The sequence below is a fragment of the Lampris incognitus genome, chromosome 2 (genome assembly GCF_029633865.1).
Source record: "Lampris incognitus isolate fLamInc1 chromosome 2, fLamInc1.hap2, whole genome shotgun sequence".
Taxonomy (NCBI): Eukaryota; Metazoa; Chordata; class Actinopteri; order Lampriformes; family Lampridae; genus Lampris; species Lampris incognitus.
The window spans coordinates 135424632-135446566 of NC_079212.1; the positions used below are offsets into that span (position 1 = coordinate 135424632).

At 42.3% G+C, this 21935-nt stretch overlaps 1 protein-coding gene across 1 annotated transcript in view; it reads right to left on the bottom strand.

Annotated features, from left to right (window-relative positions):
- The window catches only part of necab3 (N-terminal EF-hand calcium binding protein 3), a 103900-nt gene that overhangs the window by 11006 nt on the left and 70959 nt on the right, over positions 1-21935 (bottom strand). The window contains exons 5-9 of the mRNA XM_056274803.1: positions 18455-18552; positions 15648-15760; positions 10940-11085; positions 8634-8713; positions 4482-4535 (exon numbers count right to left, since the gene is read on the bottom strand). Of these exons, the coding sequence (XP_056130778.1) occupies positions 4482-4535; positions 8634-8713; positions 10940-11085; positions 15648-15760; positions 18455-18552 (491 nt within the window). The remainder of the gene's footprint in view (positions 1-4481; positions 4536-8633; positions 8714-10939; positions 11086-15647; positions 15761-18454; positions 18553-21935) is intronic.

A 21935-nucleotide genomic window follows, 5' to 3' on the forward strand; every position in this document is an offset into this window, starting at 1 on the left:
TCATCACATTTTCTTTTTATATCCATATAATTTTGTTATCCTGTTTCAATGTTATATTCTTCTCTTACTCCGATGTGTGACTGTCTTTTCTTGTTCTTCTCCCGTGTATGTGGATAGTGTGATGTGAGTCTCCCCTGTGTGCATGTGTAGTCTGTCCTCCTGTCAGGTCTCCATGGTGATGGTGGTCGGGGTGGTTCAAGTCCTGGGCTGTTCCAGTGGCATCTGGACACTGCTTAGCATCCTCCTCATCATATTCTTCATATACAATTATAATTCTGTTATCCTCTTTCAATGTTGTATTCTGTAAATTGTGTAAACACAACATCCATTGTCCGTCTTGGGAGAGAAATCCCCCCTCTGTTGCTCTCCCTGAGGTTTCTTCTTATTTTTTTATCCCTGTTAGAAGTTTTTTCCTTTTTTTTTAGGGAGTTGTTCCTTATCTGACGTGAGGGTCTAAGGACAGGATGTTGTGTTGCTGTAAAGCCCCCTGAGGCAAATTTGTAATTTGTGGTACTGGGCTATACAAATAAAATTGAGTTGTAGAGAAAATTTTAGGTGCTCATTAAGAAAAGGGGGGTTATTTCTGGGGTTGAGGTTGCAACTGGGGTTATGGTTAAGGTTATGTCTAGTATTAAAGTTAGGTATTAGAATTAGGCTCAGGGTTAAGGTTTTAAGATTAGGTAAACATTTCACCTGTTTTTGGATGATTTCAGGTTTAAGGTGAGGGTTAATTTAAACTTTAGGGTTTGAGGTTAGGGAAATAGGATTTTTACTTTTCCATAAATTTTCAGTCCCCACAAAGATAGGAAAACGTGTGTGTGTGTGTGTTTGTGTGTGTGTGTGTTTGACACGTCTTTACACACACACACACACACACACACACACACACACACACACAAAATAAGAAAGGGTACAGGCATTTGTTGCCAGCATTTTCAACAACAGTACTTATGAAGCCTATGTGGATGTAACTGTGTTTTCCAGAAAGCTAAACGTCCGTAACTACAGAACAATATATAAATGAATGAAACCCACATCTGTTTTTACTGGCTGCTACCATATCTTTTTATTTTACTTGGCCCTGTTCAGCTGAAATACTGCTGTGATGGAGACACGATTATGAAATGGCTTGGATGCGAATTTGAGACTTTCGGCAAGGATGCGAAGGGATCAGATCGACCCGTCTGCAAACCTTTGTGAATTTAAAACTCTATTGTGTCTGTGAGCAGCTGGCAGAAACGTCTGTACAACAACGGAGCTCTAAAACACAGTTCATGAGAAGTGTGCTGAATTTTAAAATACTCTCTGCCGAGCTTAGTCCAACGTCCCTGAGGGTTACAAACCTTTCCTAACGTATGAACAAAACACTAAAACGTTGGATTACACCACAAGACGTCTGAACTAGGTCAGCATTAAATTTACTGTCTAGGGCATCTGGGTAGCATAGCGGTCCATTCCACTGCCTACCAACACAGGGATCGCCGGTTCGAATCCCCGCATTACCTCCGGCTTGGTTGGGCGTCCCTACAGACACAACTGGCCGTGTCTGTGGGTGGGAAGCCGGATGTGGGTATGTGTCCTGGTTGCTGCACCAGCACCTCCTCTGGTCGGTCGGGGCGCCTGTTCAGGGGGGAGGGGGAACTGGGGGGAATAGTGTGATCCTCCCACGCGCTACGTCCCCCTGGCGAAACTCCTCACTGTCAGGTGAAAAGAAGCGGCTGGAAACTCCACATGTATCGGAGGAGGCATGTGGTAGTCTGCAGCCCTCCCCGGATCGGCAGAGGGGGTGGAGCAGTGACTGGGATGGCTCGGAAGAGTTGGCTTATTGTAATGTAATTGGCTGGATACATCCATCCATTATCCAAACCGCTTATCCTGCTCTCAGGGTCGCGGGGATGCTGGAGCCTATCCCAGCAGTCATTGGGCGGCAGGCAGGGAGACACCCTGGACAGGCCGCCAGGCCATCACAGGGCCGACACACACACACACACACCAAGACACAATTTAGTATGGCCAATTCGCCTGACCTACACGTCTTTGGACTGTGGCTGGATACAAGTGGGGAGAAAAAGAGGAAACTTTTTTTCTTTTTTTTTTTGCTGTCTGCTGCTGTATTTCCACATCGGCATCCATTAGATTTCTAAGGTGAGTCACCTTGTCAACTCAATTTGACGCAACTATTTCCAGGCCAGCTTTAACCCACAGACGGTCTCTGCGTGTACGTGATACAGATCTGTGACATCATCCAGCCAATCTGTCATGTGAATCTCCTTTTAATCACATCTCTATAGTTGAGCTAACCTTCATGCACTTACTTGCCATGCCATGCGCTCTTAGTTATGATACTGTTATTCAGCACTTTGAGATGTCTGAACATTGACACATGGATTCATCTGCCAACTCGCCGACTCTCTTGTAAATCGCTTTGGATCAAAGCGCCTGTCAAATGAGAAGACTGTTTGTACAGCGCACAGTTGAAACACAAAGCCAGTTTGTGCCAAAGTTTTTTGAAGAAAAGAGTTTTTTTCTTCTTTCTGATAAACTTAACAGGAGTCCTTCATCACACAGTCATCTCAGAGCTGTAGACCTAATTCAAAAAGTAAAATGCTATGTTGGTACAAGTAAATGGGCATAACTTTAGGTTGCATCTCTGGTTGCAGACCACTCCTTGGGGCTGCAGATGGATGACATGGAGTAACATGTGACTGGCATTTTCTCTCTCCACAGCAGAGCTACATTACTGCTGCACTCTCTATTGCAATGTGTGCACACAGTTTGAAACCAGTATTGTGTTTACTGGTGAATCTGTGTTGAGTCACGTACATGCATCTGCTGGTCTGTATTTTATAGATTCAGCAGCTAGAGGATTCATGCACAGTGCAAAAATATGCAGTGAAGAGAAATGGCGTGTTCACCCAGCAGCTTTTGTCAGCTCTCAGACGTTCATTATTATGTCTGATCACTGGCTGTCATGTAGGATATTATGCAACACTGTGCACAATAAGATTCACCATTTGTTTCATTTAAAATGACATATAACCATTTATCTTTTTCTCTCATTGTTTATATGTGGAAGAGTTAGAAAAGGCATTTAGCAACTTATTCTCCATCTTACATTCATGTAAGAGGAGTTAGATGTCCGGGTAGCGTAACGGTCTATTCCGTTCCCTACCAACATGAGGATTGCCGGTTCGAATCCCCGAGTTAGCTCCGGCCTGGTCAGGCATCCCTACAGACACAACTGGCCATGTCTGCGGGTGGGAAGCCGGATGTGGGTATGTGTCCTGGTCGCTGCACTAGCGCCTCCTCTGATCGGTCGGGGCACCTGTTCGGGGGGAGGGGGAACTGGGGGGAATAGCGTGATCCTCACAAGTGCTACGTCCCCCCGGCAAAACTCCATACTGTCAGGTGAAAAGAAGCGGCTGGTGACTCCACATGTATCAGAGGAGGCATGTGGTAGTCAGCAGCTCTCCCCGGATCAGCAGACGGGGTGGAGCAGTGACCAGGATGGCTTGGACGAGTGGGATAATTGGATGGGTACAACTGGGGAGAAAATGAGGGAAAATGCCACCAAAAAAAAAAAAAGATATTTTCATTTTCGGCCTGTCCAGGGTGTCTCCCCACCTGCCGCCCAGTGACTGCTGGGATAGGCTCCAGCAGCCCCGTGACCCTGAGAGCAGGATAAGCAGTTTAGATAATGGATGGATGGATGGAATTTTACTTTCAATTATGCCGCCTTACAGATTGCCTTCAACATCTCTCAGCAATTATATTTAGTTACTTTATTAGACAACCGACCATCTAAATTGTTGAATAATGGGCTCTGGTGCATTTAATTTGTTATAGCTTGCATGTAAAGTAGGGACGTTGTGATCCAAACGTTTAAATGTGCAAGCGATCCCTCCCTGAAGTAATGGCCATCTTACTTTTTGTTTAATTTTATCTATGCCACCAGTAGCAGAACAATTTAGGAGCAGGATGAGTAAAAGTGCCCATTTCATTATGCATAAACGCAATCATCCAATCTTTGCACACTGCCAGACGATCCAGTTTGTCATTGTAGTAAACGTTTAATATACACCAGAGGGGGGCGCTGTGTCAAGGACGCTGCTGCAGTTTGAAAGAAGAGGCTGACTGTCATATTGTAGCTCTGCAGGGGGAAAAAAAAAGATCTCATAATTTAACCGAACCTTGAATATTTCACAACAATTAGCCAACGTTACGCCTTTAAAAAGGGGTCGTTTTGTTAAATCTGGCCTAAGCATGTGACGTTTGGACCTGCACTTCATTCAGCGTTGCTAAGAAACCAACATTAAAGCTGTTGATTAGAGCAGCTCGGTCTTTGGTTGCAGCCAACCGTTTAACACACGGGCTATAATGACAGGCTGGGTGTGCGATCATACACTGAGGTTAAATAAGCCGAGGCGGCGGCTGCCACAACACATTTTCACCCATAATCCCGTGTTTCTTTGCTGACTCACAGACTTGTATGTACTGGCCAGCGTGTCCTCTTTCCGTGGCTCCAGCTTGGGACTCTGAAACAGAAGAGGGGGGTGACATGAGGGGGGTGACATGAGGCGGCTTCTCGTCTCCGTCAGAGTAATGGCAAACAGACAGCATTGCAGCCTATAGGATCAAAGCAGAGTCAGAGAGATGGGAGCCCATCTAGCGAGTTTCAGGAGCAGGACCACACCTCAACCGCATCACTTCCAGCATTCCTATGAATACCCACCTAACCCTACCCTCCCCTCCTCTTTTCTAGCTACCCCCCCCCCAATTGTATCTGGCCAATTACCCCACTCTTCTGAGCTGTCCCGGTCACTGCTCCACCCCCCTCTGCCGATCCGGGGAGGGCTGCAGACTACCACGTCTCCTCCGACACACGTGGAGTCGCCAGCTGCTTCTTTTCACCTGACAGTGAGGAGTTTCACACTATTCCCCCTCCCCCCTGAACAGGTGCCCCGACTGACCAGAGGAGGCACTAGTGCAGCGACCAGGACACATACCCACATCTGGCTTCCCACCCGCAGACATGGCCAACTGTGTCTGTAGGGACACCTGACCGAGCCGGAGGTAACATGGGGGATTCGGTCCGGCGATCCCCGCGTTGGTAGGCAACCGAATAGACCGCTACGCTACCCTGACGCCCTACCCTATCCCCCTCTTTCACTCTCATATCCCCTCCATCCCCACCCTACTGCTCTGTCTCTTCCTCTCCTTCGTGGGGTCCCGAGGGGTCTGTTGTTGCCCGGGTGATACGGTGGATTCCCTGCGAAGCTTCCCCACAACACAGCCAGCAAGCAGAAGAACAAGAACCATGCACACCAATCTTTTTCTTTAATAAATCATTTAAACGCATCTTGTTGATGGTGTGGTCCTTGCGACTGAAGTCAACAAAAGAAAAAAAACAACACTTTCAGTATTTCATGTTTTATTCCATGGAGCTTCACTGGAAAAGCAGAGCCCGGGGTTCATTATTTATTCCAAAAATAACATCTTAGAAGTAAAAACTAGAATTATGATGTCAATCAGTTTTTTTGCTGCTTCCTGTTGCAATCCTTCCCCCCATTGGATCTACTTCTACATTTTCCGATATGCAGATCTCTCTCTCAAAACAAGTACTCTTATTAGCTTAATAAATCACTGACGTGCTTTGTTCCTATTACACTGACTGTTGCTCGTTTACAGCCCTGCAGTGGGAACTTCAGCAATGAATGTTACAATCATAAACTAACAGGGAGAGAGGGATATTGTATATACACATACATACATGAGATTGTTTATGAGCCAGATCAAATCCAGTGTGTGTGTGTGTGTGTGTGTGTGTGTGTGTGTGTGTGTATCCATATATGTTGACTGTTTTCATCATGCCAAGAAAGTATGCCAGACCAACAGGAGGATAGAAATAACCTGAACACTGAATCAAATTACACAATAGCTCATTTGGATTTCAGACGGTCTGTGGACACAGACAGGGTAAATCCATATGGTTAAACCGGGGGATTTTAGCCATTACTACCATGCCGCACTGCTCTCTTATTTTTTGATTGAAATTTTATCTAAAAACTGAGCGACGGCTCGATGGTGTCAACTGACATCCAAATGCTATCATAGCCACAATGCCGAAAGTATGCAAATTTCTGCATTTCATGTTAGATACTCACAAGATGATTTAATTTCTATGATCTTTGTCAGTTTTGACCGGCACCTATATAGTGCGTCAAAACAAAAGTGTCTATATATGTAAAACAACATGACAGTGTGAATAATGGTTCAAGATATATGAAATTCCAGATATTGAAGTTGCTATCTTAAAGGTCATTTTCCTCTGAGATTGATATGTACATGTGCACGCACGTGTGTGTGTGTGTGTGTGTGTGTGTGTGTGTGTGTGTGTGTGTGTGTGTGTGTCGGATGGATATTGCTCTTCAGAAACATGCTGCAGGTTATGAATCGATGTTATTTTGCAGCAGGACTCCCTCCGGGTACACGGACCGAGAATTGGATGAAGAAAAATGCAGTGCAGGACCAGAAAGGAATGAAAGGTACAGAGAAGAAAGAGAACGGTGGTGGTGAGAGATACGGGTGAGAAAGGAGGAGAGAGAGGCAGACGGAGCAGAGGCGGGAGAGCAGGTCAAAGGAAATAAATGACGGCGAGGTCGATGACTGTTCCTTTGTGTTTGTCATAACTGGTAGAAGTGCAGAATGCCCTTCAGGTCAGTTTTTATTCCCTGTGTGAATTCCTCCATTCATTTGTCAGGCTAACTTTGCCATTGTAAACTGGGTAGGATGACTCAATATTAATGCTTATTCTGCTTTCACTGTGAGATTCGGAAATTGTCGTATCATTATACACAGTTATTGAAATGTATGATAATGGAAATTGGTTTCCAAAAATTTCTGACAAAATGAGGTTTGAAGTATTTGAAGGAGTGTTATTTGAAATGTTGGTCTGATGTTATACTTAACATTACCAAACATTTCAATGTGATGAACCTCAGCTGGATTCTTAAATATGGTATTCTTTCATATGTACTCAGATATCACAACATATACATACATATATATATATATATATATATATATATATATATATATATATATAAAATGGTTTTTTCCCCCCAGAAACCATCAGTGGTATAGATAAAAGTGCTCAACAAATGAGGAGCACAATATTAAGACCACCACCCCACTATATGATATACGTAAATTACCCCATTTGACGTGACCTTGTTGTATTTTAAATGCATGCTATTTCAGCAGTGCCCTGGCCGTGGCCCTTTCAATCCTTGCTTTTTCAAAACAAGCCCCAACCCCTACCCCATTGGTTGTAATGTTTTCTATCCCACCATTGGTTGCTGTGTATCGTAACTACCTACTCCATTGGTTGTAATAGTTCAAATGTTTTCTATCCTCTCATTGGTGGCTGTCCACCAAAATTAGGGGTATGACGTGGGGCACCGTAATATTTGTTGACTGTGTGTTCTTCTTTGTTGTTTAATCACATTGGCAGCTGATGAGTGCGCGATGCACAAACAAGCTTGTACTGAAATGCATTAAAGTGTTTTTCCTACATCTATCTTTATATATATAAATATATATATACACACACACACACATACACACAATATATATATATATATATATACACACACACACACACACACACTATATATATATATATATATATACACACAGTATGTGTGTGTGTGTGTGTGTGTATAGTGTAAAATATCTGATGATTATCTTGATATATTTTATTTTCCACATCGTGCAGCACTAGTAGGTTGCCTTGGTCAGAGAATTAACCACAAATGAAAACATGCAGTTTTTAAGACTGGTCCGTTTGAATATAAATAATTATATTCCTCTTTACTCCATGTGGTTATAAGAGACCTTTGCTGAACCTGTTCACCCAGCCGTTTAAACTTTCCTTGACAGCATATATGTATGACAGCAAAACCCACAGGTTGCATGTTGCTATCTAATTAAAGATAAGCGTATGCAGAGCGGCTGATTTGCATACTCGGCTGTAGAGATAGGCACGCGGCGAGCAATACTGCATATTTACATTCCACTGCGTATTATATTCCACTGCCCTGAAACAAATGGAAATGAAAAACGAATCAGAAAAACAGCACTGTGTTGAGGGAAACCAGCAAATAAGAATTGCCTGTTTAACCTCGAACCCTGAAGAATTTGTCACAAATTGTGTTATTTAAAATGTCGTCTGTCTACTCAATACGAGACAAGCGGCCCACACAGTCCTTACTAAGTTATTATGGTTAATCCTGCCTCATGCACCGTCTTATACCTGTAGGACAAACTCATACTGACAAATATGATCAATCAAAATCGAAATCATATGTTGATCAATCCAGCTGATAAACATGATAGTACATTAATAAGAATACAAGAAGCTCATGTTGTTGGCAAAATGGATGCACATTTATCCTGAGGACACGGTTACGTACATCAGGAGCCAGTGCCTCTGCACAAAAAGAAGATACTAAAGCACTATTTCTGTGACTTTTAACAGGTACCATGAAGTTTCTGTCACTGGTAAAGTCCAAATATCTTTCAGCGATACGCTGGAGTTTGCTCAGCATCCTAATGAAGGCATAGTAAAGTACCTGATACTCCAGGTTGTCTAGAAGTTGCTGCAGCCTGTTCATTTGAGAGCACCAGTTTTCTCCGTTCTCCATGTTAACACCTGGACAGGACCCGGTGGAGAAAAGACACCATCAGCAAAGATGTTAACAGCATGCAGGACATTTTCTTGGTGTTTATTCCTCTGATGAATACAGAGAGCCATATTGAATTCCTGTCAAGAAAGGCTCACACATACATACAAACAGTGCTAATATTGTCTTTGATCAACCCTTTATTCTGCAATAACACTGGTAGCACTTTCACTTACTTTGTACTCACTATCTATGTAGAAGCTTAAATCCTTTTCATAAATGGCACATTACACAACCTAGAAGGGTTTCATCTCCAGAAATTTAGGGTTCATATTTATGGCAGGGTTTACAAAATCAACATTTTAAGCATTTGGCTAGTTTCAATATATGGATTACACATATGCTGTCCAAGAGTTGGCATATGGAGAAAGGAATCAATAGCATATCAGCTGTTAGGAATAATTACAAATATTGAGTAGATTTAAAATCAGTTTTCCATGTCTTAATACACATAAAACATCCCTAGACTGTTGTTAACAGGCTTTTTCCAAGTCAATTTCTTCACACTGTACATGTGTGCAGGCAGTGGTTCAGTCTATCAGATCAGTCTTGGAGCAAGTAAATGAGCCTCAACACAAAATAATTGGCTTTCTAAAACGTCAGTGTGACTTGATTGAGTGTGGTACATCTCTAACCAATCTTACTGTCAGTTTCAATTATGAACAATCCCAACAGTCATGGGAACAGACCAATGCACCCAACATACAACCGAATGCGCTGTACGTACCTGGTGATATTTAATACTCCCCGTTATGCACCCATTCACTCCCCACACCTGCTTAATTTCAAATCAGGGTCACTGGGGATTGGAGCCAACCCCAGCATGCATCGGGTAGAAGGAAGATTAGCCATTAGCCAGGTCACCATTTCATTATGGTGCTCACGTTTGCAATTTCTGGCAAACCACTCACACCCACGGTCTATTCAGAGTCTCTGAATCGCTCAACTTCCCTGTCTCGGTGCCATCTCAGGGGCAAACACAGAGATGCACACTGAAGGGCCAGGATGGAATCTCATATTTTGCTCCAAATTAGGAGTTTTTCATTATTTTAAAACCTGGTTTTAGCTATTTATTTTTTCAACTTCCATATCAACAATCGAATATAAAAATAATCAAACATCACAATAGACGTTGTCATTTCTGGGCTCTTAGACTATATCTTTTTACATTTCAGCTAGGGCTATAATGAATAGGGTTTTGGGATCCTATTTTCTATTCTATTTTTAAAAAGTATTAAGTACTATAAATTGAAATTACATATGATGAAATACCTTAACATGTTGGTGGAGTTTTATTGGTATTTATTGGTTATATTGGTAAAGACCGTGGTGTGGATGTTGCATTGATGGGCTATGAGAGAGGTCTCTGGTAGTGTCGTAGACATCAGTTACAAATACAGCTAATGCTAACAATTGCAGCTGACTTCTTAATGCAGAATTCACAGCCAATCAAAATCCATCTCAACCAACCAAGAAATGCACGAGTGCAACCCTCAAACATGAAGAGTCAATATTATCATTGACTCTTCATGACTCTTATTAGACTTAGTTAAAGCTGCAATCCTCGACTTTTCTCCATTTATAAATCATTATTTTACCTATTTCAAACATGATGCTGATGAGGTGGTTGTGTTGAACAGTCAGTATTTCAGTAGAACAGTGTTGTGATATAGTGGATGTAGGACGCAGAGAGAAACAGACCTATTGACTCTGATTTTCTGGGACTACATACAAGGTGTAGCAGGACTAAAAACAAGGTATAGCAGCCATTTTTGTTGGTGTGCCATCAGCTCACCAGTAAACAGTTCCCACCCTTGTAAAAATGGATCCTGGGACCAAAGCCAACACTGAAGAGTGTAATGTATTACAAACTACTTCACACTATATGGGAACACTGTTGTACAGTCATATTGGTTGTCATGGACACATCAGCATCACGTTTCAGTCTTTTTTCCAACACGTACACGTTTGCTGCTGCACCAGTGTTCGCCCTACCCCATCAAAACATTATACAGACAAGGTATCTGTGTCTATAGTCTATGCTTTGATACACTTGTGTAACATTTCATCTGCAAACACGCATGTAAAAATGTTATGTTAAATGTATATACATTTATGTGTGTGTGTGTGTGTGTGTGTGTGTGTAAAATGTTATGGATGTCAATATTATATCCACAGAGGCACGTGAATACTACCTGTGTTCAGGATCCCTGAGAAGGGGTCTGATGGGGACAGGCAGGGGATACTGTGGAGCCGCTGACCACACCTCTGGCCATTCTTCTGTACAGTTGTCAGCTCTGCAGCCTTCACCTCCCTCCTACCACCACAGGCGTGTGTGTGTGTGTGTGTGTGTGTGTGTGTGTGTGTGTGTGTGTGCAGGGGTGGTGGGGTCCCGGTGAGACACAGACGTCAGAAAGAAACAGAAGGGAAAAGCTGTCATCAGAGGAGTGTGGGACAAAAAAACATGTAGAAATGGCAAGACAAGTTGCATCCACCAGAGGATGGAGGGCAGGAATCATAAAACTGAGTGAGATAGGAAAGAAAAACAGGACAGCAAGCAAACATTTTTTTTATATAGCACTTTTAAAAACATACAGTTACAAAGTGCTTTACACTCCATACACAAAAAATGAATAAATACATCAAAAAAATTGAATGAATATAAAACATGGCACTGGGAGTAACAGACCAAGCTAAAAAATGAAACAAAACAGAAGTCAGGGTGGGAATTTATAAAAAGGCTTGCCTGAAAAGATGGGTTTCTAGAAGCCACTTAAAACAGTCCAAAGATTCATTAAATCTAATGGATTGGGGGAGATTATTCCAGAGGCTTAGGGCCAAGACTGCAAAGGCGCGGTCACCTTTTGTTTTGCAGTTGGAGTGAGGGATGGGTAAAAGACCGAGGTTTGAGGATCGGAGTGGTGGGGAAGTGGAATGAGGAATAAGAAGATATGAAATGTAACTGGGGACAAGATCATGCAGTGCTTTAAATGTAATCACGTTATTCTGAATTTTACGGGAAGCCAATGGAGGGATGCAAGAACAGGGGGTAATATGGGACCTACGGCTAGTTCTGGTTAGGACAGGGAGGGATAGAGAGCAGAAAGGGAAATAGAAGAACAGATAAAAGAGAGGAGATAAAAAGTAAAGAGAGAGCAGAGACAGAGAGGACACAAAAAGGAACTAGAGAGGGAGGTGGAGAAGAGAGAAAGGAAAAAGAGAAAGAGAACCCAGAGAAAAGGAAACAGACAGAGAGAGAGAGAGAGATCATTGTTGCTGTTGTTTTACATGCTTTGGCAATATGTAAAAAATGTATGTTATGCCAATAAAGCAAATATTGAATTGAATTGAATTGGGAGAGAGAGGAGAAACAGAGAGAAAGAGAAAGAGGGAGGAGAAACAGAGAAAGAGAGAGAAAGGAGCGAGAGAGAGGAGAAACAGAGAGAGAAAGCGAGAGAGAGACATAAGAGATGCATTAATTATTGATGTAAATCGGTGACGCAACACACGCGCACACACAAAACATAAAATCTAACAGAAAAGAACACATGCACAAACCCTTAACAGAAACACACACACACACCTATGCACACACACTGAAACACACCACCATCTTCCAGATTCAAGGGCTACCTAGGGTCACTTCTTCCCCTTTTCCTCAATTCCTTTCCATTTTCTAGCTTTACATCTCTTTCTCTCTCTCACACACACACACACACACCTGGACTATCCAGGCTGGTGTGTTAGCCTTTTGACTAGAGGACAATGAGTTCTCTGTCAGTAAATTGAGAGGGTCGAGAACAGGACTTAAAGTGCTCTGTGCTATCTTGTGTGTGCATGTGTGCATGTGCGTGAACTCACACTGACAGCGCAGAGGGATTGTATTGGTAGGAGGCTGTCACGCTGAGAGCTGTCTAGAGCCCAAAGGCCACTGCAGCAGAATAAATCCACTACAGAGGAGTCAGAGAGGAAGACTAATACACTGCCGCAGGTATGTGGGCGGGACCTTAAATGTAACTCCGCCCCCCGGTTCTGTCCACTTAACTATTGGATTTTTCAAATGTTGACAGATGTTGAAAATGTGAGAGACCCTACACATAACGACATATGATAAATTTCCTAGGTTTTGGTCCTCTGGTGTGTGGAGAACACACACACTTAAGGATTTGGCCAAAACATCACACCACACATTAACAGAGTCCATTCACGATCAACAATGATCAACCACAGTCCAGACTCTCAACATCAGAAATCTTGCAAAACTCTCATGATCAAACTTGGATCAAATGTGACTTTCACAGATGCCACCATGGCTGCTGTGTTTATGACTTCTACCACTGCAGCTTAGCTCCCAATTGGCTATCAGTGTTTTCCACGAGACAGTCCACAGACTGCCCGTTCCTCGGGTTCCCCAAACTCTACAGGATCTCAGATCCGAGCAGATTGGGGGGAAGTAAAATACACTCTTAACATACCTCCCACCAGAAGAGGATCTGGCAAGATAATCTTTAGAACCATCAAAAAACACCAGTTGAACCAGTTGGAAAGGGGGAATCGGGCTCAGAATCGGCTGAATTATCTTGTAGTGTGTGCAGCCTTAACGCTCATCTGGTGATGTCAAACGCAACTGCACAATGCCAATTTGTTATAAAACATACTTTTATTAAACATTCTAAACATTGCAATTTGGGGGCATCCGGGTAGCGTAGTGGCCGGGTAGCATAGCGTTCTATTCTGCTGCCTACCAACACGGGAATCGCCGGTTCAAATCCCTGTGTTACCTCCGGCTTGGTCGGGCGTCCCCTCAGACACAATTGGCTGTGTCTGCAGGTGGGAAACCAGATGTGGGTATGTGTCCTGGTTGCTGCACTAGTGCCTCCTCTGGTCGGTCAGGGCACCTGTTGGGGGGGACTGAGAGGAATAGCGTGATCCTCCCTCTGGTGAAACTCCTCACTGTCAGGTGAAAAGAAGTGGCTGGCGACTCCACATGTATCAGAGGAGGAATGTGGTAGTCTGCAGCCCTCCCCGGATCAGCAGAGGGGGTGGAGCAGTGACCGGAACAGCTCAGAGGAGTGGGGTGATTGGCCAAGTACAATTGGGGAGAAAAATTGGGGGGGGGGGTTAAAAAATTGCAATTTGGAGTAATAAAACAATTTTTCACATTGTATATTTACTACAAGAAGAGGAGTGCAACTAGTGATCTCCTGTTCATTAACTTGTTCATTCCTCACATCACCAATTGACTGTAACTATGGTTCTTATCTCGAATATTTACTGACTGGAATAAAAAAAAAAAAACATTAATACAGGTTTCTGCTTTATCTCCAATGTCGCCACTTTCTTTTTTGATGAAAATTGTTATGAGCCCATCGGGAGGCCTAACCAATCAATCAACCGATCAATCAATCAATCAATCAATCAATGTCATCTTGAGTGTTGAGTGGAGCCTGACAGATCCTGATCACATCGACCTGTTATGGTCAATTGACTAGACCTAATCAATAGCCCAAAAATACATGTTAAAATTCTCTGCTGTGAAAACTGCTGCCTGTAAACATCTGGGGAAAACTGGTCGGTGATCAGCACTACAAGTTTAATGTATTAGACCATTTCAACAGTTTGTTTCTGATGTCACAAATTGACCAGCCATCTGGGCACAGGTACAACTTTTTACAAACCGCATTAGGATTTTATGGAGCCGTTGGTCTCTGAGAGCAGTTTTGAATTTTAAGCAGGAGCTGTGACACTTTGTGCTAAAAGTCAAACCCTTACAAAGAGGGCCGATAAGCTACAATGACTCCTTGCTGTAACTTCAGACCACTACATTAATGTACTTGACTTATTTCTACTGCACTGTTCTTTGAATCCTCCACGCGTCCTTCACACACTGCATTCATACAGCGAAGTATATCGGTGCATGGTATGGTGTGGTTATTCATCCTACACAGTCTTACATTCAACCCATACTGTAAACTTTAATGAATACAGGCTGCATTTATCTAAAACCACCAATGAGGTAAATACTCTTATTTTCTCATAAGGGGAATATTATTGCCAACTATCCACACATTTTCTACTGCACACAATTCCCCTTATTGGTCTTTCTGTTGTTTTGCTCAATGAACAAAGCTACTTGAGATTGCCTGAGTCACTTCACTCCCTCATCTACTTGATATTCTCAGACAGACAGATAGATTCTTGGATTTCAGTTTCTACATATTCTATAAGCTCGTTAGTCTGCCGCCTGTTTGCACTTTTCATCCTTTGTGTCTTTCATGGAAGCGTCACATCAAGTCAAAACCCTCACACAAATTAACACGATCTACTAAACTTGAACTTGCATATATGACAGTACATTCTTTCTTTCACCCCCCCTCTCTCTTCTACTGCATAGCTCTCTCGCTCGCTCTCCTACGGCATATCTTTCTTTCTCCTACTGCATCTCTCTCTCTCTCTCTCTCTTTTCCTACTGCTAAGTATCTGTGTTAATATTAATGTGAATGAAAAAATGGACCATTAAAGGCTTGGTTAAAGGTCAAAAGGTCTCTCCTACTGCATATTTCTCTGCCTCTCTCCTATTGCAGCTCTCTCTCTCTCTCCTACTGCATCTCTCTCTCTCTTCTACTGCATCTCTCTCTCTCCTACTGCATCTCTCTCTCTTCTACTGCATATAAAGAGATCGATAGATAGAAAAGAAGTAGGAAGGAATAAGTATGAACAAGGAGAAGAGAAAAAAGAGATAGACAGATAGATAGAAATATGTCGTGTGCATATAGTATGTGTTGTGTAGCGTGTGTGTGTCTGGCATAGCTAACGGTGTGTTATCAGTGCAGTGCTGTATACAGCGCACTGTTGAAGGATTAATTATACTTTACTGACGGTGCAGGGCTGCTCTGTTCTTCCACAGCGTCCATGGCACACTGCAGGGACCTCTGGAGAGACAGCAGCTGACTGGTTGTCTCCCTCAGCATAAACCGGGTGACAAACTGACCAAGCACACTGGACCCCTGGTACTCCTGAGAGAGAGAGAGAGAGAGAGAGAGAGAGAGAGAGAGAGAGAGAGAGAGAGAGAGAGAGAGAGAGAGAGAGAGAGAGAGAGAGAGAGAGAGAGAGAGAGAGAGAGAGAGAGAGAGAGAGAGAGAGAGAGAGAGAGAGAGAGAGAGAGAGAAACAAGCATCTAGACATGCATGAGAACGCATTTATACATCCCATCACCACATGCATATAATACACACATACATACACACACACACACACACACACACACACACACACACACACACACATATACATACATACATACACAACCAAAGAGGAGGACAGAGACGGCGAAGAGGCAGAAAAAAAGTAAAAAAATAAAGATTTAATATCTTCTCCCAAACAATCTGAGGCTGATTTGTGAAATATGTGACAGTTGCAAGTAAATGGGACAATTAATTTTGTTCAATGTGCACATTATTCAGTGCCATGCATCCAGATTCCTAGGTGGGAGGATTTTAATAGGAGACATAATTGCTGCTGGAGTCCCTGAATAGGATTACCATTAAGCATTCTTAAAAGAGCCCCGCTTTGGCCAGTATGCTAATTAATTAGGGGCACAGCAACTCTTTGTCAAAGCTTAAAGTGACATCCAGTAAAATGCATCATGGGTTTAAGAGTCCACAACCCTCTGTCGATTTTCCTCATTCTGACAGCGTGATGGAGGAACATGTTGCTCTAATTAAGACAAAAAGCATGAGATATTATTATTCAGCAGACATCTCTTTATCGCTCATTCTTTAACAAGCACTGGTTTTAACTCGGACAGTCATGCACCTCACTAATTTCAGGCTATTGTCACCCTAAACCAGGAAACTGTGGATATTTTGTACGTCTCCTCTAATGCAATAACAAAATAAAATTGGGTAATGTTGTGGAACAACTGCAGTTAAGCTAGCATCACTGCAGGCTCTTCTTTGAGATTCTTGCTGAAGAAAAATAAATAGTGCAAAAAATAAATAGTGGAAGCTCAGCAGTGAGCAAGTGAGTATATATCCCTCGAAGTTACATGACTAATTTTAATTGGAGTTATTCTGTGTGCCTAGAGAGACTTGAAGCTACTTCAGAGAATAAAAAATGTATTCATTACCGTCTGAGCTTCTGCACCCAGCCTCCAAAACTTTTTAATGCCGTGAAAGTTGACTTTGGAACTTACAAACTGTGGCAGAATAAACTGAGGTATGCTTGTCCATAAGCAGCTTGAACTACAGCTTTAAGCTTGACTCATCAGTTTTACAAAACTCGGTGCAGCATTTACTATCTGTAAGTAACTGTGAAGAGGTGAGCAATTTTGACAGAACACCCCCCCCAAATAACCAGTCCCCCCTCGCTCTGCTTCCATCTTCCCTCCCATAACCACTCCCTCCAAACCAGATTCATGAGTTTGCCCATCGTAACTGGCAAAATTTGTAATGTTGAGAACTTATGCATTTTAGAAAAAAAAAAACCCAAAAAAACCCCAAAACCCTGTTGTCTTTTAATTACACAAACATTGTGAAACACTGTTTTACTTATAGGTGAAACACTTATATAGATCCCTATTTCCAAAGCACTGGGCTTGTGTGTGTGTGTGCACATGACATGACTGACACTGCGTTAGGGACACTCCTTAAGTGGGGCAGGCTAAGCTAACTGCTAGCCCGTGCAGACCAGCAGTTCTGATAACACCAAGGGCGGTCTGGCGGTGGCCTCGCCTAGCGTTGACTGTTTTAGTGTCGTCGTGTGGAGTGCAGGGAGGTGTGTTGAAGGTGTCTGGCTGGGAGAGCTGGTGCTGGATCGGCTGGGGTAGCTTGGTCTGCTGTGTCCTGTGGGCCCAAAAACTATGGCCCTGCTTGGAGCTGCGCCCGAAGAGGAAACACCGAGGGCGGTCTGACAGGATGCGGAAGCGGGGCAGGCTAAGCTAACTGCTAGCCCACACAGACCGGCAGTTTCAACAGTCATCCTGGCTGGCGTTCGTTCTTTTGGACAGTGATTTTTTTTTTAAAAAAATTTAAAATTTAGACATATGTGTTAGTTTGAATATATGTGTTAGTTTGGATATTCGTGTTCTTGTAGTTTTTGGATATGTGTTTTTGTCTTTGTGTTGCACTGCTGTGGGTTTCATTATATAAAGTGTTTGTGATTCCTGATTAGCTGTGATTGGTTGTTTCATTTGGATCGAATACATTTTTATCAAATCAGAATTCAGCCCCAGGAGCAGCCAGAGAAACCAAATTTTTCATAGTACATTTACTTGATGAATACCTGTAGGTATATAATGGGAATTTCTCTAAATATGATAAAATGGTGTTAAAAGAAAGTTACGTACAGTAGCTTTAAGCTGTCATCAGAAATTAGCCCTGCCGTTGTATAAAAGCCCTGTGTTTGTGCACAATATAGTATGTTTTTATTTGTCTGTATGTGTGTATAGCTATGTGTGTGTGTGTGTGTGTGTGTGTGTGTGTGTGTGTGTGTGTGTGTGTGTGTGTGTGTGTGTGTGTGTGTGTGTGTGTTTATTTGCAACCCCTCTGCTTTCATACATAATTTGTTTCATTGTATTGTTAGAAACACAGACAAGGGTTGAATTATGGAGGATTATTTCAAAAGAGAGACAACAGTGGATCCCTAATCTGTTGACGTCGTCACCTAGAGACGATAAATGGGAGCCACCACACTTCACGCTGAGAGCTTACCTCTTTAGTTTTATCCATTGCCTTCAGAATAGCAACATTCAGACTCTCCAGAGCTGAAAGGACGTTCATATACTCTCCCAGGTGCTGAGAGAAGTAGTCTAATGGGAGGAAGAGGACATTTGTCATGGAGGTTATCATGAAAATGTATGGAGAAACAAAGGCCTTCCCTGGCTAATGCAATCTGAGGACATTGCTTAAATCTTAGTTAGACAAAGGACTAAATAATTGTACGCGATGTAATGTGGTGATGGTGAATTTGGCTTATAGATCTTTTAATGTCAGACTGAAATGAGACATGTCTAAAAACCCTAAACACAGCGTAATAAAAAAAAATCATTTGTGAATGAATAATATTGTGTTTATGATTTTCACACCTTTATCCATTTCTGTTTTGTATTGTCTCAACATCTGTGAGGGAGTGGTCTAGTCTCATTAATGTTCAAAGTGGGTGGGGTTTCATATTCTGATGATTTGATCTGACTGGCCGTATGTAAATGAGTGTCTTATGACATCATGAGTATATTTTATACAGTTTTTTTCAGCAGGAAGAGACAGCAAAAGTGCATGACGTTTAAAATATTAAGCAATGTTGGAAAATATTTGTGTTTTCGGTCCATAAAACAATTTAAGTAAAAGAAAGGACCCTGAGCACATATAAATCATTGCAGTCTCTGTATGAGTGACTTTCATCAGGGTTAATAGATATTGAGACTTCCAACATTGTATGTACTAAGGCCTAAGAGAAAATATGGATAGCGTATATAGAATTAATGACCGAGAGTTATAATCCCTAAACACAGATGTACGAACAACTTTTTGTTCCTTCAAGGCTTTAGCACAGCCAACCTCTGTCCATCACAGGTTTATCAGAGACAGCTGACAGATAGCTGGAACAGACACAAGTACACTTCTGCAAACTACCATTCATTCATTCATTCATTCATTAAGCCTTGAGCTTGTACACATTGAGGTCAGGAGCTCTCATTTGTTCTCAAGTGTGCCGAACATACAACTTAAAATACAGCAGCAAAATTATAAAAATCAAGAGATATAAAACCAAGCAATGGTAAAATCAAGAAATAGAACAATAAATAAGAGTAGAATAAAAACAATAACAATAACAACAGCTGAGACTACTGCAGACTAAAGCAGGGCTGTTTGTGATCATGGATTTAAAATGACCCTAACTCTCACATGTGATGAAGGTCAAAGGACCGACACTTGTTAGTTTCTCAAGAAAATGTTTTAATTCCAATTATCAGGCAATGTGTGTTTGTGTGAAAACCTATGCTTAGTAGAACCTACTTTAGGTTTTACTATGCATTAATGTAAGTTTCATACAGTATTACAGCCGTCACAAGACGTTGATGTTTACAAGACGATTTCAGACAATGATGTTGGGCAAAGAGGAACCACTTTCTTTTTAACCCATGACATTGTCTAAACTTAAATTCATTTTGTGTTATCTACACTGACTTTACCTTCTATCAAATCTTTTCTCAAAAGATTTACAGATGTACATATCAGCGCCTTAGGATGAGAAAGCAATAAACTGGACGGTGAACTAAATTCCAGCTGAAAAGGACTTTAGGTGATGGCGGACAGTCCACTTCCTTTGACATCAAGCTGAAGAGATGCCATCGCCATTTAATAAATTATGCACAAGTTTTATTCTGGGCAGTCACGGTATTTACGGGTCTCTGTCCTATTTCTCTCACTTTTTCCAGGCCATCAGACATTCACTTAAATGTTAAGATGAATAAAGAAATAGGCCAACAGATGTGTACCAAAATGTGTTTATCCTGGGTAAAAAGGTAAACAGTGTGTGAATGAGGCGTGTGGTGCTGGTGGTGATGGCTGTGAATTTGATTGATGATGATGATTATGATGATGTAGTTTCTTATCATAAGTGTAGGTGAGCAGGCTGGAGATGAACAGCCTAATCTGTGACATGGTAGTTGTAAAAAAAAAAAAGAAGAGTGAAGTACTTAAAAAATCGAGAGCAATACTCTATCAGAAGATGACTAATTATAAGGCCATCTGTCATTCCTGTCCCATTGATCACATTGATTTTACCAGAGGACATGTTATCGTTGCTCTTGCTGACATTGTTATTTTCTTGGCAAAAATATGAATCCTCATATGAGACAAAAAAAAAAGGATTTCAGTGTCTTTATGCATGCTCAGTAATCCAGGTAAGGAAACAACCGCAGTGTTTCGGTAGTGTGTATGGAAAGAAACATGTTGAAGGAATAGTTCAGATTTTTTGAGATTGCACACCCAGTTTTGTGGCTGGCAATTTCAACAGTGCCAATCTGAAGACAGTCCTGCCAAAATCCCACCAACACGTCAGCTTCCCTACGCACAGTGGTAACACACTTGGTCATTTTTACTCTCCATTCTGAGAAGGCTATAAGGCTCTCCCCGAACCTCCCTTTGACAAATCAGATCACAACTCGATCCTCCTGCTCTTCGATTAGAGGCAGAAACTCAAACAGGACAGGACTGTGAAACAATCCATTCAGCATTGGTCCAACCAATTGGACTCTGTTTGCATCATTGCGTCCACACTACAGACTGGCAAGTCTTAGGGGAGCGGAAAGCAACTTGGAAAAATACACAGACGCCATCATCAGCTACGTATATCGCCAAATGCATTGATAATGTACTGAGGATTACTGTACAAACATTCCATAATCAGAAGCCGTGGGTAAACAGCAAAATCGGCGCCATGCTTCAAGTGCTTTCAACTCTTGAGAATTTGGACGAATACAGGAAAACTCACTGCGAACTCTGTAAAACAATCAACATTGCTAAGTGATAATATAGGTACAAAACGGAGTCACACTACCACAGCTCCAACTTACGAGACGTGGAATGGACTGAGCACTATCACAAACTATAAAGGGAATACCAACAGTGTTGTTGAAGTGTCTCTGTCATGGATACTCAAATGCTCCAGGACTCCTGCCCATTGGAAATAAATAGGGCAGACGTGCAAATCATTCAAAAGGATTAATCCATGCAAGGCTCCTGGTCCAGATGGAACCCCAGGCTGAGCTCTCAAGGTGTGCATAGACCAGCTGGCAGATATGTTCACAGACATCTTTAATCTCTCCCTGTTCCAATCTACAGTCCCCACGTCTCAAAAATACTACCATCATCCCTGTCCCGAGAAGCCAACGGTGCCATGCCTAAATGACCACCACCCAGTAGCACTCACACCAGTCATCATGAAGTGCTTTAAGCAGCTGGTCAAAACGCACATCGCCTCACTGCTGCCTGACACCCTGGACCTACTACAGTTTGCCTACAGGGCCAACAGATCAACTAATAATGTCATCATCCTTACCCTCCACACTGCCCTCTCCCACATTGAACAGAGGAACGTATCGATGAGAATGCAGTTCATTGTGCCCACTAAGCTTGTCACCAAGCTCAGAGACCTAGGACTCAACACTGCCCTGTGCAGCTGGATCCT